Source organism: Candida dubliniensis, chromosome 5 (assembly GCF_000026945.1).
Source record: "Candida dubliniensis CD36 chromosome 5, complete sequence".
Classification (NCBI taxonomy): domain Eukaryota; kingdom Fungi; phylum Ascomycota; class Pichiomycetes; order Serinales; family Debaryomycetaceae; genus Candida; species Candida dubliniensis.
In genome coordinates this window covers 566,143-581,099 of record NC_012864.1, presented here as the reverse complement: position 1 = coordinate 581,099, position 14,957 = coordinate 566,143, and the positions used below count along the sequence as shown (strand labels likewise).

The following is a 14,957-nucleotide window of genomic DNA, read 5'->3' as shown; positions in this document are numbered from 1 at the left end:
CTTGATTATTTAATTTTTTGATGATGAATGTTTATTATTATTATTATTTAGTTTAATTTGATTGACATTTTTGTCTACTACTTTCATTTTCATTATACAATTGTTTTTGGTTATAAGTTAGTTTTTTATTTTATTTTATTTTATTTTTTTTAATGCCCATTTCATATTTAATATGTTTACAAAGATTAAAGATAGAGAGTTATTTATGTTTATTGATTTTTAATTGTACTTTTGTTTGAGATTTTTGATTTTTGATTTTTTTTTTAAGTTGTTGTTAAGGTCCGTGAAGGTTATTCATTTACAGAAAGGAAACCCGAAAATAAAAGAAAGGAAATTCCCAATCAGGTGGGATGAAAGATTACTTAGAATTACAAGATTTATATGGTATATATATGTATTGTTGTATCTTTGTTTCTATAATGTTTAATAAATAATTTTTTGAGTAGAATTGAGAATGACAGTTTTTCGACTCTATCATTATGTTCTTTTGCAAAGTATTGAGATTGGCAGAGAATGTATTATAAAGCAATACTAATTATCAATTATTCATTTGCTAATAGAAAAAAAGAGAGTGTATGTACCGTGGATACTGGTGGGCGGGCAATCCATGGTACCGAACTGTGTTCACTTTCTCTTTCTTTCCGTCGTTGCCCTTCACCTTTTCTCGCCTCCATCAATTTCATTCAAAAATGGCCAAAATCAAACAAGAAAGACAAAAAAAAAATTTTTTTCATCCGTTCCTTTACTCATCAACACTTTAATGAATAGATAATTAAGGTCTACACCATCCCTTTCTATCCTTTCCAAGATTAGTAACAATTATCCATAATGTCATTTATTAACATTTGCCGTGACAACACGGATCCTTTCTACCGTTATAAAATGCCTCCAATTCAGTCAAAGACTGAAGGTAGAGGTAACGGTATTAAAACTGCTATTGTTAATTTAGCTGAAGTTGCCAGAGCATTAAATCGTCCACCAGCATATTTGGTCAAATTTTTTGGTTATGAATTGGGTGCTCAAACTCAAATTTTGAACGATAGATATTTAGTCAATGGTGCTCATGATTCAAATGAATTACAAGATTCATTAGATGGGTTCATTAATAAATTTGTTTTATGTGGATCTTGTAAAAATCCCGAAACTGAAATTGTATTAAAGGGGAAAGATTCCTTAGAAAGAGATTGTAAAGCTTGTGGTAAAATTTCTTTGGTTGATCCTAAACATAAATTATATTCATTCATTGTTAAAAATCCACCAGACAACAAAAAGGGTAAGAAATCTGCTACTGCTACTGCTAATGTTGTTGGTGGTGGTAAATCCATTTCTGATATTGCCTCAGGCCATAATGGTCAAGGTGACTCAGGAAATAATGCTGCTAATGGTGAGAGTGGCGAAAATGGTGAAGGTTATAATGATGATGAAGATGATGATTTATTAGCCAAAAAAATCAATGCCGAAGTAGCACAATTGAAAGATGTGGAAATCAAAGATGATGACTGGGCCGTCGATATGTCACAAGAAGCAATTGCTGCAAGAGCAAGAGAATTAGAAGGTTTATCTTTACAAAATAATAAATTTGATGAATTTGGTGAATGGTTATTAAAAGAATCTAATGGATCAAAAGATGATTTACCTTCTGATGTGGAAATATATAAACGTATTGTTGAATTGGACATTGCTGATAGTCCAGAAACTTTGCAAGTTTTGGGTCAAGTATTATTTGACGATGATATAATAAATCAAATTGAACCTCATGTTGGTTTATTGGCTAAATTGATCAATGGTGATGAAGAATTTGAAAAAGCTTTATTAGGTGGTTTAGAAAGATTCTTTGGATTAGAAAAACCAAATTTGATTCCACAAATTCCAAAAATATTACATGGATTTTATGATCGTGATTTGATAAGTGAAGAAGTTTTAATTAAATGGGGTTCTAAAGTTTCCAAAAAATACGTTCCAAAAGATGTTTCTAAAAAAGTCAGGAAAGCTGCTAAACCATTTGTTAAATGGTTGCAAGAAGCTGAAGAAGAAGAAGAAGAAAGTGATGACGAATAAATTAAAAACTAACCAACCATGTTTGTTTGTTCGTTTGTTTTTCATATATAGTCTGTTACTATTATTATTTCTATGTATAATAACTATTTGCAAATTACTTATTTGATATATATATATTTCTGTAAGTGTTACAAGCTGACAAGCATGAAATCGTAACAATATCAGTAGAAGCTGTTTTTAATAGAGAAAATGGTGGAATTGGCAAGGAGCTGAAGGTTGTAGAAGACTAAAGCAAACTGGTTGCAGCCCCGTAACAGCTAAACAAGGAGAAGCAGAAATAATTGCCCATACTTCGTCTAGAGGACAGCTGAATCTGCCAGGATATCATATCTAACAAACTCTCTGATTTACAACCTAACTGAATATTTTTTTTTTTTGGTCATCATAATATTAACACATAATGTACAAATAATCTCACCCAGTTACACCTTTGGGTTTCTCTTTTTCCTATTGCTTTTGGTTCATATTATGAGGGATGTTATAAGGTGCGGGGAACTGGCCATTAAATCCTGGAGGTGGTGGAGGCATATTCGCCATATTTGGCATATTTGGCATTGGTGGCATAGATCCCATTGGTGGCATTGGCATATTAGCCATGAATCCTGGAGGTGGCATCATCATGCCCATAGGTGGTTGTGGTGGCTGTTGTTGTTGTTGTTGTTGTTGTCCTGTTTTATCACCCGAATTAACACCATTAGCACCACCGGGACCTTTCATAATATTTTCCATCACTTTTTGAGGATTGAACTCGCCTCTTAATTTATCTTGTTTATGACAATAAGCCAACCATGTGAATTCATCAAATCCATAATTGAAATAATCAGATACATCAACACCTGGTGCTCTCCACGGTTTAAGTTTCAATGTTTCAATATCTAATTGAGTTATTAAAGTACCTTCTCCTTCTCCATCTTCTCCTTCCTGATATCTAGGCACTGAATCAAGATCAACAGTTGAGGTGGATTGTCTTTTGTTACTTCCTGATGCTGCTCCTGCTCCCGCTGTCGACGACGATGACGATGCTTCAGGATCAGTCATTTCGGATAATGCCTCATTCCCAATGATGGTTGTCCCGCTAGATTTTGATTTCGTCGGTTGGTTATCACCTATTATAATATCTATATCATCATCTGAGTCTGATTCTGAACTTGATTCTGAACCTGAACCTGATTCAGAATCAGATGCTCCATCAGTGTGTTCTTCTTTCTGTTGTTGTTCTTTTTCTTTAGATTTATCTTCCTTTTTGCTTTCTTCATCAGCAAACTTCACTCTTTTAGTTTTTGGTTGTTGCTCTTCAACTTGTTGCTCTTCATCTGAATAAAGAAAAGCATCGTCGTCATCTGAATTGGCCATGTTTCTCTATTTATGTAATTATACTCTAAACAATTATCGATATAATTGACAAACTTTTCTCAGTCTGTTTTTTTTTTTTTTTGGATGGTTTTTTTTTTTTTCTGCAATTGTTTTCTATCAATCTTGAGGAACAAATAAGAATAATATTGATTATTGAGATACTTGATTTCTAGATAATGAAGTTGATATGGAGAAATAAGCAACTAACTGCTGGTTCAGTTTATGATATTGATTGTAGTTCCCAAATATCTGGATTTGTATTGTGTCACGTGACTCTCACATGACAACCATTGAGTTTTGATGGACTAGACTTACCACTGGAATAATTGTCATAAAAGTATACCAAAAACGTTTCTCAGATATACTCCTACAGATTTAATAATTCAAATGACTATACTTATTAATATTACGTAAAAATGCTACTAAAAAAACTGGAACGATAGAAAAAGCTCTTAAACAAAAAGATAATACAAAATGGCCATGCATTTGCCAATTTTTAAAAAAAAATAAAAATCCAAACAATTCAATAAATGTAAACCTTGCCATTATTCTTGTTGGTTTTGTTGTTGTAGTTGTTGTTGAAGCATCAAATTTACCCATGGTTGACGTCTAAATCGATTTCTATAGATAATTTCTTGTAAGTTTTGAATCCATAATTTCATTTCTTGTTTATTAGGAGCACAAAAGTCAATCAATTCACCATTAGCAAATTTGATCTTGAATGCATGATCTAACAATAACACGTCGCTGAAATTTCGATGATTGGAACGATCAATGTTCTCCTTATCGACATAAATCAAATCAACAACTTTTGATAAATTGATTTTTGCTCTAGTTTTATGAGATATTTCACTATGAGCCAATAAAGAAGTGCCCATTAATTTGAAAAAACGTTTCTTGTAAATTGGACAGTCCCCTCCTTCTTGATGTAAATAACCTTCAAAGTAGTTATTCTGTTCATTGTTTAATTCATTGATGCTTTCATATGCTGATCTAATACTGGTTGGCAATATTTCCCTAGGGTCTGATCGTGGAACATACAACATTTTAACTTCCAATTGCGCAATCTTATAAGGCTTGCCTCTTCTCATTGGTTGATCACCATTACTCATTGTTTCCCATTCATTAAAACAATTGAGATCAAACTGTAATGCCTTACCCGTGATTTGGTCTTCAAATTGCTGTAAATCAATATAGCATCTAGCAAATGAACCATCAGGAGCAAACTTATTGGCCCAAGTGTCTTTCACTTCAGTAGGTACAAACTTTGTCGTGGTGATAATATCCTTCGATCCAAATAACCGACTCAATCTATTTCTTGATTTGACAACCTTCTTTTCAGTCACTTCCACTAATGTGCCACGAGGTTTCTCATATGATGCCTTCAATGTTAAAATAAACTCTAATGAATCGGCAACCGTCAACTCAAATTCTTTACCTATAGCAACATTGTTGTCTTCCAAGTTGTATTCTGGTGTAGTGACACAGTGTACCCCGTTATCTAACGTTAAAGTAAATCTTCCCTTGTGGTTCTTGATATCGGGTAAATTGATATTCTTAATTCCTAAAACTCGAAAGAATAGCTTACCTCGTTCTTGCAATCCCACGTCAGGAATTTCATCATCAACAACACCAGATATATCAGATTTATGTTTATGTTGATGATGATGGTGATGGTGCTTTTCCCGAGGTTGATGTTGGGTGTCTTTGTTTTCTTCTGGAAGAGTTGATGTCGCATCAGTGTATTGCGAAGGAACAGAAACCATACTAGGATTATGCTGTTGATGATCTGACCAATAACTAGGTGTAATACCCCCATCTCGTACTTTATGGTTTGAAATCTCGTTTCCTTGGAATGATTTTTTAGATTTTTGAGTGGCTTTTGGTATTGGTTCAATACCAGTAATCGACCCATTTTTCTTAACAACTCTAACTGGAGATCCAATTTTAATTGGCGATTTTCTAGGAGAGTTGGAAGAAAGCACAGCGCGTTTGCCTGAAATAGACTCGGTCTTTGTAGGCGTTCTTGGAGTTTCTGGTACATTGTCGCCACCATCTGCACAGTTAACTGCTTTTGTAGCAAATTGCTCTCGAGTATTTGGACCAATTGTTGCCTCGTCATCAAAATTCATATCCAAATGGTTCATACTAATAGTACTAGCATTACCACTGACGGCAGCATTATCACTGTTATTCAGCACATTTCTAGTAGGTGAATTGATTAATTCGAAATCTGGCTCCGGCAACATTGAAGAATTGGCTGCTGGACGAGCCAAAACAGAATTAGATCTTAAGGGATGTATTTCTTGTTCCATAAACAACCGATCAGCAGATAATAAAGCCACAGGCTGTTTCTTCAATTCATCACTGAGATAAGGTAACATTTCATTAGAAATCGAGTCTGGTCGTCCATAAATACTCGAATCAATTGTGGCATTGTGTATAGAGGCTGTTTGTTGTAATTCTTCATACCTATCTTCAGGACCTGTAACAATTGAATTCTTTTTAGGTTTTTGTTCAACAAGCTTAGCATTGATATATTCATCTTGGGTCATACCTTTCTTTGCACTCAAGATCCTCTTGACATCATCTTTATCCATACTTGGCAATGTTTTCATTCCTTCAGCCTTTATAGTTGGTTTAGAACCCGTGCCAAAATCATCAAAAATATCGTTATACATGTCTCTTGGTGCTAATGCCGAAGAAGTTCTTTTAATTTCAAATGTGGGCACTCTAAATCTGGACATTCTTTTATTTGAGTTGATTCGGGTTGAAGATGGTTGTCGTTGTGGTGGCAATGGTGGTGCCTGGTTTGACACAGTTCTATTGGCTGATAAACGTCTAGCATTTCTAATTTCAGAATATGATTTCGGTTCAGGAGGTTCAACCACATTAGGATCGTTATCAATATTCGACAAGACATTCTTAGTGCTCAATGGAGTAAAGCTTCTTGGTCTGTTGGTGTTACTTGAATAATTGGCAAAGTTTAAATCATTAAATCCAGAGTCTTCGGATAATTCAGGCAAGAATTGAGAAATGTTCAAATCATCCATATCAGGACTAACAACTCTTCTTGACATAACATTCACCTCTTTGAATTTCTTGGATTGTAAAGTATTCGGGATTTTCACTTTATCGCCAGTAACTCGAGATTCTTGTTCGTTTTTGAATTGTTGATAACTAGCAATAATCTGTTTGGTTGGAACTTTATGAATTTGATGTTTCTTCTGCTTTTCTTGTTTATGCCAAATTGAAATGAAATCAATTGGTTTCGTATCAGTGTCATGTTCCGCTGATAATGACTCTTCAAAGCTTGAGTATGCATCAATAGTTTTTGTCACATCATTGAAAGATGAGTAATCATTTGCCTCCACTACAGGCAAAGTTAATTCCTCGGGTGGAGCAATGTTAGACGAGTTTGCAAGAATGCTATCATCTTCTTTTGTATGCGGTACCTCTAATTGTGGCTGTTGTTGTGATGAGTCAGTATTAGTTGGAACTTTTGATGTTTTATTGCCATTGTTGTCTGATCTGGGAGGAGCTAATGTTTTGGTGGTTATCTCACTTGATGAGTTTCCATATTTGTCACCAGTAGTATCAGAAGTTTGTGACATATCATTCAAAATATCTGATTTCTCGAAACGGGAAATATCATCGTTGTCTTCCCTATCACCATCATTGCTATCTTCCAATTTCCAATCACTGTCAATATGAAAACGAATCGACATTTTCGTTGAGTTTTGGGTGGCATCAGATTCGTCATCGTCGTCTAGTGCTTTCTTTAACAATCCATCAGTGTCTTCAACTTGAATATTTGCTTCATTCTCTTTCTTCGGATAATATTCGGCTAGTTCTGCAAATTCTTTTGTATTCTCTATTTTCAATCTTTGGCTTGAGAATTCTCTCTTTGGAGGCTTTTCTTCCGTGGACATGGCTGGTTCTTTCTTCACAGTAACCTTGATAGAATCCATACTATTTTTTGGTTCCTGTTTAACTTTGATATTATCGGTAGACGAAGCTTCTTCTTGTTGTGTTTGTTCTTGTTCAGGTCCGTGAGTTTGCTTGTGCAACCCATTCAATGAAACTTGAGATTGTGATGCACTATTTAAAAGATTCAAGATCGACTGTTCGGTATGGTTATAGGACCTATCAAAAGAATCCAAATGTTCATCTGATGATACTAAGGGTTGCCCCTTAATTGCATTAGTTGATTTAGCATCGTTGTTGTGCTCTGCTACATCATTCTCTTTTGCAGTCTCAAATTTTTCTCTTGATAAATCACGAGGAAGCAAAGATTCAACAATCTCATCAGAGAATCCCTTTATACCGTCATTTAAAGATAATCCAGGGTTGGATTTTTTAGGAGATCCAGGCACTGATTCTAAGACACGATTGTCATCTCTCAAAGATTGTAATGAAGACTGTGATGATCCAGATGATCTCAACAGAATATCTGCATTAGTTAATGAGTTTAATGGGTTTTCAATATCATTTTTAGGTGTTTTTAAAGAAAATGACAAATTATGGATACTTTCATTGGTTTTATTTTTCGAAGCATCTTGTAAGTTTTGTAAATGGAGATCCATATCAGAGACATTTTTGTTATTGCCACCAATGTTGTTATTTGTATTGGGACCAAGATATAAATTGACTTTTTCATCCAATGACAAATTGCTAAAATTCTCGTGGCGTAACTTCATATCTGTCAATGCTTCGGTTTCTAAATTGGCATCTTTATTTTTGCTCAATAATTGCGCAAAAGTGGGTTTTGTTGTATGAAGTGGCGGTGTAGGTGGAACTGAAGCATTGGTATCTTCATCAGAATAATTGAGTTGAGAGGGATCTTTCCATTGATGTTGTATTGATGGGGGCTCAACAGAATCTTGCTTTTGTTGACTTTGATCTTCTTCCTCGGCTGTATCATCTGGATAATGATGGACTTCAGGGTTAGTTGCAGTAAATGCAACTTTTTTTGGTGATGCTTTAGGAGTTGCCTTTTTCATTATTGACTTATTTGGGGAAGTGTTTATATAAGTTGGTGCATGATTTTGATTCACTTTGTCTGCCGTTGAAGCTTGCTTGGTTAAATCCAAAGTCGACGTCATCGGTGTTTGAAATGAAAATTCATCAACTAAATTATGGTCGGGTTGTGAAGGCTGTTGTTGCTGATGTTGAATTGTTTGTTGTATATCGATGGAATTATCAAGATCAAAATTTCTATCAAAAGAGGTTTGAACAGTTGAGTCCTTTTTCTCTTCTTTCGCCTTGTCTTGATCGTGTTCGCTAGTGTAGGTATCCGAGCTTGAATTTGGATCTAAATTTGGCTTGGAATTCGTCCTGGGGAAATTCAACGGTTTTGTTGGGGAATTAAATATTGATGCTGAGGACGATTGAGGGTGTAATTGTAATTGGGAATGTTTATCTATCGGTAATAATTTACTTGGAGTTGAATTCATTTCCTTTAATAATAGATCTACTGATTCTTTTTGTAAATTGAAAGTTTCAATAATTCGTTAGTATATCGTTGTTTTTATTTTATCTTTTTTTGGGGGGGAAAGAAGAACACTATTGAACAGTTGCAGATTAAGCTATTAAAGTTGATGCATAAAAATAATGTCAAATTTTTACCCGATATAAATGTGAGATACTCAGTAAGTTAAAATGTAGTATTCCACATACAATACAAATCCGGTATCTGACAATAATAATAATGTTGTTGTTGTTGAGGATGATGACGATGACGATTAGTGAGCTTGCCAGTTGACGAAAGAAAAGTGTTCCCAAAAAAAATCTTCAACTATATGTTCAATATCTCCAATAAAAGAGGCGGGTAATAAAAGGAAGGAAATGACAAAATAGAAATCAAGAAGATTTATAAGTATTCCAAAGTTTACATACCATTCTCATGTTTAAATAAATCTGTGTTAATACTGGATTCTCGAGATATCAATTTCTGTGATTCTTCCGGGGAGTAGTGGTGGTGAAGATGATCTTCTATTGTTGTCGTTGATAATGAAGTTTGCATAGAAGAATAATATTAGAACTAGCAGTAAATGACGTTGTTGTTGTTGTTAATTCAAAGATGAAATGGAAATAGATTAGACGAAAAGGAAGAATATATCTTTTGTTTTTAGTATTCTTTGTAAGGTAAATTTTTTGAAAGTTTGTGACTAGTATTTTTCAAACTTGTTCCTGCTTGATGGCTAGCTACAGTTGTTGTTGTTGTTGTTGTTGTTGTTGTTGTTGTTACTCTTTTTGAGTTTATTCTTTATCCATCCATCCATCTACAATTGTACTTTCTTTTATTCTTGTTCTTCTTTTGCGTCTTACCTAAAAAAAAAATAAATTTTTCTTTTTTGTTTACTGCTGAAATAATGAACTATATACAGGCAAAGTTATGGATTTATACAAATTAGGCAAGTTCACGTAATTTTGTTTTTGTCTCAATTGGGAAATCCAATTGCTTTTCTTGGAATGAATTTGGCTGAAGTGACTAAATACAATTTCTTACATTATTATTCGTTATTAATAATATTAGTACTTATTTGTCATTAATCCATCTACTACTACTAATAAACTATGTCAACACAAAGCTACAATAATAATAATAGTATAAGTATAATTATAAAAAATCTAATCTAGAAAGCAATTCTTAATGGGCATTCATTCATCGAAATCTATTAGGAATCTATGAAATTGGAGATTACTAGAAAGCTTTCCAAGTTCAAAGTCGAAGAGAAAGTTATTTAAATAGGAAAAGCTCCTCAAATAAAGCTAAAGAGCGTAGTCACCTTAGTTAACAACCTTTATCAACTAAATAGAAATACTTGAGCGTTAATAAGATCAAAAATAAGATTTAGATAGATGTGTTTTTCCAGGATATATTACAAGAGTGGCGGTAAAAAATGGGAGACAAGAGCATTGCCCTTTGAATAATATTAGTACTTCAGATTGAAAGCATGCTTTGCCGACTATATCACTAGAGATGGAAGAGTCGTTGAAAAGGTTGGGAAAATTTATAGTAGCATATGGGTAACTGGTGATAAGTAATCAAATATGTGTAACTAATGTGTAGAAAGTGACAAGTTAAGCAATATCTAATGGGTGATAAGTAATTAATGACAGGTAACAAGTGATAGATAGAATAGAATCAATCTGTTATATATTACTTTCATATAGGTAATTTCGCAGCCAATATAATATTGCACTCTCACACGCTTTGTTACCTGTAACAAGATTTACAAAATATATAAACTCCTTTTGATGCCAGTTCTTTTTACCACTTTTCTTTTCTTCTTCTTTTTTTTTTACAATCAAATTTCAAAATCTATTTCATTCATTAGGTACCAGGAATCTTATTTTTTATATGGAAGCTTGTTGGAGGACCATTATGCCACTAAAAATACAAATCAAAAACATAAAAACATAAATAATAGATTAAAAAATACAAAAAAAAAGAACGCATAATAGAGTTATTGTTATATAAAATGAGACTCCTCAAGTGGTTAATAAAATCAACATGAATGAGTAACAATATAGATAGCCTAGGAACTATTTACTGCTACTGTTTGGAATTTTATTGGAGCATCATTATGAGAAAAAGAAACCAAATAAACTAAAAAAAATGTAACAAAAACAAAAAAACCTCATAATAGAACTGTTGTTATATCATATAAGACTCCTAAAGCGGATTTCCAAATCAATATCTATTCAGAAAGTAGTTGAATAACCAAGGCTCTTTTCATTGTTACTTATTCCGAGAGCACATTATGCGGGAAAAAATTCAAATACAAAAATGAAATACAAAACAAATTAAAAACGCATAGTATAACTAGTAGTAAAGTCTCTTCATGTTGATTTTGAAACCAATTCCATAAACCGATTCTCTTGCTTCCCCTGGAACCTGTTGTTTGAATACTTGTAGGAGCCCATTATGCAAAAAAAAACACAATCAAAACTAAGAAAATACAATTAAATAAAAGACTAAATAAAAAAAGAATAATAAATTTGTTATATAATAAGACTCCTCAAAACGATTTTGAAATTGATATTACTACTCCATGTCATGTACACGTAAAACAAGTTGATTGATGAGTATTGAAAAAGTGTACGATTGGATGACGTTTGGTGTTGCTTAGCAGGTTTACTTGGTAGCTGTACTTTAAGTAAGAAAGTTTAGAGTAATAAGTAGTTCAATTATATACTGGATTTTATGTTAGACACTGTCAATCAAACAGTAGACATTCTTCACTATTCTTAGGGAATGGAGTAAAGATATTTTAATAGATATTTGTGTTCCAAGTTTTTTTTTTTTTGTTGTTTTTGCAATAAATTTGGACCAAACTTCTGATAGAAACTGATAAAATTTAAAACAGCTAGAAGTTTAATTACACTAGTTTGTAACAACTTCAGTTCCGTCTTATCACTTAACGATGGCGACAATATCTTTACTGGTGCAATTTATATTACCTCTGACTGTCTCGGTTGTGTTATACAGATAAGACATAAAAAATATTAAGCAGTAGCAAATGATGAGACGACCGTTAATAAACAAAATTATTAGTATGCCATGGATAGTGGTTTCTGCTCATGATCTACCTCAATGATTTTTAGTAAGCACTCTACAGAAATATTGGTAGATCCAGATTCTTAGATGTATCTTGCGTTTGGTAAACGTTTATTGAAACAAGTTGGGGTTGATTTAGTGTAATATACAACAGCAACCCTTGAACAATACATTTTGGCTAAATAAAAGGGAAATCTAGACTTTTTGCTTGTGACTGTTGTTGCATTATAAGTAGAATAAAACTAATGTAAATGAACGAAATCAACATTAAAGGAAACTGTAGTTCTTTTTTGTGACGCGTTTTTGATGTCTTTGTTATTGTTTTGGTTGGGAATATTACACAATATCATCAGGGGTAGTCCAGACATTTTTTTTTTTTGATAAAAGGGAACAACTCGATCAAAATCAAATTGGGTCTTATTGGTATTTTGATTTGTCCAATCAGGCATCGCATTGCATTGCCATGCGTCGTGGTTATGGTGTCCCTTCTTTGAACAACAACCAAACTGATACGACGAACGACCACCACCACCACGATGATGACGATGTTGTAATTTTTTGTTTGGTCACATAAACACTATTAATCAAAATGGAACATGAAATTTTTAATTTGAGACACAATTAGAACAACATAGCCTCCTTTCACACACATTTCCATGCATACGCCTTAACTCTACTACTCCTCTTCATTCTTGGCTTGGATAAGGTAACTCTCCTAGTCATTAATTACTGAGCTGGGTATAAGGACAAGGTTAAAAAGATAAACGAGGCAAAGTAGACTATTTACTCCAATATAATAGAAAGTGTATTAAACCAGACAAATCTAACATACTTTGTTGTTTCCTGTTTTCTTCCCGTCTCTATTTCTCCTCAGCTCGTTTAAGCCTTGGTGGCTTATGGTTCTATTTCACTCGATGCAATTTAATTTCTTTATTTACTTTATGCATTCATTTGACGATTTTTATTGCATCTAGAATTATTGCGTTGTTGGTTGGTGGTAATGACAATAATTAAAGATAATTGTTAGTTTTCGTGTCTTCTATTCATTATTTTACATTCCTTGTCTTGCATTACATTACTATAACAGCAACAATAATAATAAGTACAGAGTATTAAAAATTCATTCAATTGTTTTGTTTATTTTTTTTTTTTTTTCATTTTGCAATTTCGTGTATTAAAAAATAAAATCTCCCGATGGTATTAATTCATTTTCATTGTTCGTTCACAAGAGTTAAACCTTTTAGATGAAATTTACATTCTCAATTGAAAACTCAGTCCAATTGTTTGGTTGATTGGGTCCACCCCACCCGCCTCCTCTAAACCCGTCTATATCAACAAGCTCTTCTTTATAAAGACAATTTTATTTCCACCCTTTTGCTTTTTTCTTAAACTCTACTCCTCTTCTTTTCAAGTGTTGATCTATTACACATTTCATAGTACCCCCATAGCCTACTATACCCACCAACCCACACACTAATATATATATATATATCCACTCGTTTATTCATTAATTAAATACCCCCTCCACTACTTTTCATTCATTTCAAGAAAAAAAAAAAACCAAACAAATTTACCACAGTTACTACCACAGTATACATAAACAATAACAAGAAAAAATGCAAATCAAATCATTTCTTTTACCAATAGTCGCTGCCTTGTTAGCTTCAGTTTCAGCAGCAGATTCATCAGATAAATGTTCATTCTCTAAAACTTCCATCACTGAAGCCACTGGCATTTCTCAATTAAATGCCTGCTCAACTTTGGACGGTGAGGTCACCATTTCTGGTAATTCAATCGGTAACATTGATTTGAGTTCCGTCAAAGTGTTAAAAGCCAAATTGAGCATTCTTAACTCCCCATCAATTGTCTCATTGAATTTCAATCAATTACAAAACATTACTGGTTCATTAGTCATTAATAACGCTACCCAGTTGAACTCAATTGATTTGACCCAATTAACCAACGTTGAAACATTACAGTTGGTTTCGTTGCCCTCGTTTGCCACTTTGAATTTGAATCAAGGGGTGCAAAAAGCAGGAACAATTGTTTTGAGTGATACCGCATTGCATAATTTGAATGGGTTGGCTAGTTTCAACACCATTGAGTCAATTAATATCAATAACAATAAAAACATCTCAAGTATTGAATTTAGTGATTTGCAAACTGTCACCGATAGTTTAATTTTATCATTCAACAACGATGATGCTGAAGTCAAATTGAATTCGTTGAAATGGGCTGGTAATTTAACCATTCAAGATGTTAGTTCTATCCAAGCTAGCAACTTGACTAGTGTCAATGGATCTTTATTGATCAGTTACAACACTTTTGATGAATTGGAATTTCCTAACTTGAAAAACGTTGGTAATTCTATGCAAATTTTTGCTCATGATGAATTGGCCCGTGTTTCATTACCAAAATTAAGTGAACTCGATGGTGAATTGGAAATGTTCAATAATACTCAATTGGAAGAAATTGATTTTGGTAATTTAACCACTATCAAAGGTGCTGTGACAATTTCTGGTCCATTTGATAACTTGACTATGGAAAACTTGAAGTTGGTGTCTGGTGATTTCGAAGTCAATAGTACTTCTGATAAATTTGATTGTAGTGATTTCGATAAATTACACGAAAAAGGTAAGATTGAAGGTCACAATTATGTTTGTACTCATCCAGCAAATCCATCTTCATCCTCAAAATCAGGATCAAGTTCACAAACTGGTAAATCAGATAGTAAATCATCAGATGGTTCATCTAAATCGGATTCTACCAGTTCATCCAAAAAAGGTGCTGGTAATGCATTGGTTGTTCCTGGTATGGTATTGACTACAGCTTTGGGTGTCTTATTAGCATTGATCTAGAGAAGGAGAAATCTTCTTGTCTTGTTTATAAAACCCAATACTCTTTTTTTTTATTATCATTTGGTTTAGTTTTGTTTTTCTTGGTTGTAGGTCTTTAATTAATTCATATATACACATATATA

At 33.2% G+C, this 14,957-nt stretch overlaps 4 protein-coding genes across 4 annotated transcripts; 2 read left to right on the top strand and 2 right to left on the bottom strand. All coding sequences in view use genetic code 12, as the record gives it.

Annotated features, from left to right (window-relative positions):
- Nucleotides 1–828: 828 nt before the first annotated feature.
- Nucleotides 829–2,058, top strand: CD36_52270 (eukaryotic translation initiation factor eIF-5, putative; the record flags this gene model as incomplete). Its single annotated transcript, XM_002420487.1, has 1 exon — nt 829–2,058. One exon carries the CDS (start codon nt 829–831, stop codon nt 2,056–2,058), a length of 1,230 nt encoding a protein of 409 aa, XP_002420532.1.
- A 447-nt stretch (nt 2,059–2,505) lies between these two features.
- Nucleotides 2,506–3,411, bottom strand: CD36_52260 (pre-mRNA polyadenylation factor, putative; the record flags this gene model as incomplete). The annotated part of the gene is made up of 1 exon (XM_002420486.1): nt 2,506–3,411. The coding sequence occupies one exon, from the start codon at nt 3,409–3,411 to the stop codon at nt 2,506–2,508; it is 906 nt and encodes a 301-aa protein (XP_002420531.1).
- Nucleotides 3,412–3,956: 545 nt separating this feature from the next.
- Nucleotides 3,957–9,436, bottom strand: INT1 (integrin alpha chain-like protein, putative; the record flags this gene model as incomplete). The annotated part of the gene is made up of 2 exons (XM_002420485.1): nt 3,957–8,894; nt 9,311–9,436. The coding sequence occupies 2 exons, from the start codon at nt 9,434–9,436 to the stop codon at nt 3,957–3,959; spliced, it is 5,064 nt and encodes a 1,687-aa protein (XP_002420530.1).
- Nucleotides 9,437–13,593: 4,157 nt separating this feature from the next.
- Nucleotides 13,594–14,835, top strand: CD36_52240 (uncharacterized GPI-anchored cell wall protein, putative; the record flags this gene model as incomplete). Its single annotated transcript, XM_002420484.1, has 1 exon — nt 13,594–14,835. One exon carries the CDS (start codon nt 13,594–13,596, stop codon nt 14,833–14,835), a length of 1,242 nt encoding a protein of 413 aa, XP_002420529.1.
- Nucleotides 14,836–14,957: the final 122 nt, after the last annotated feature.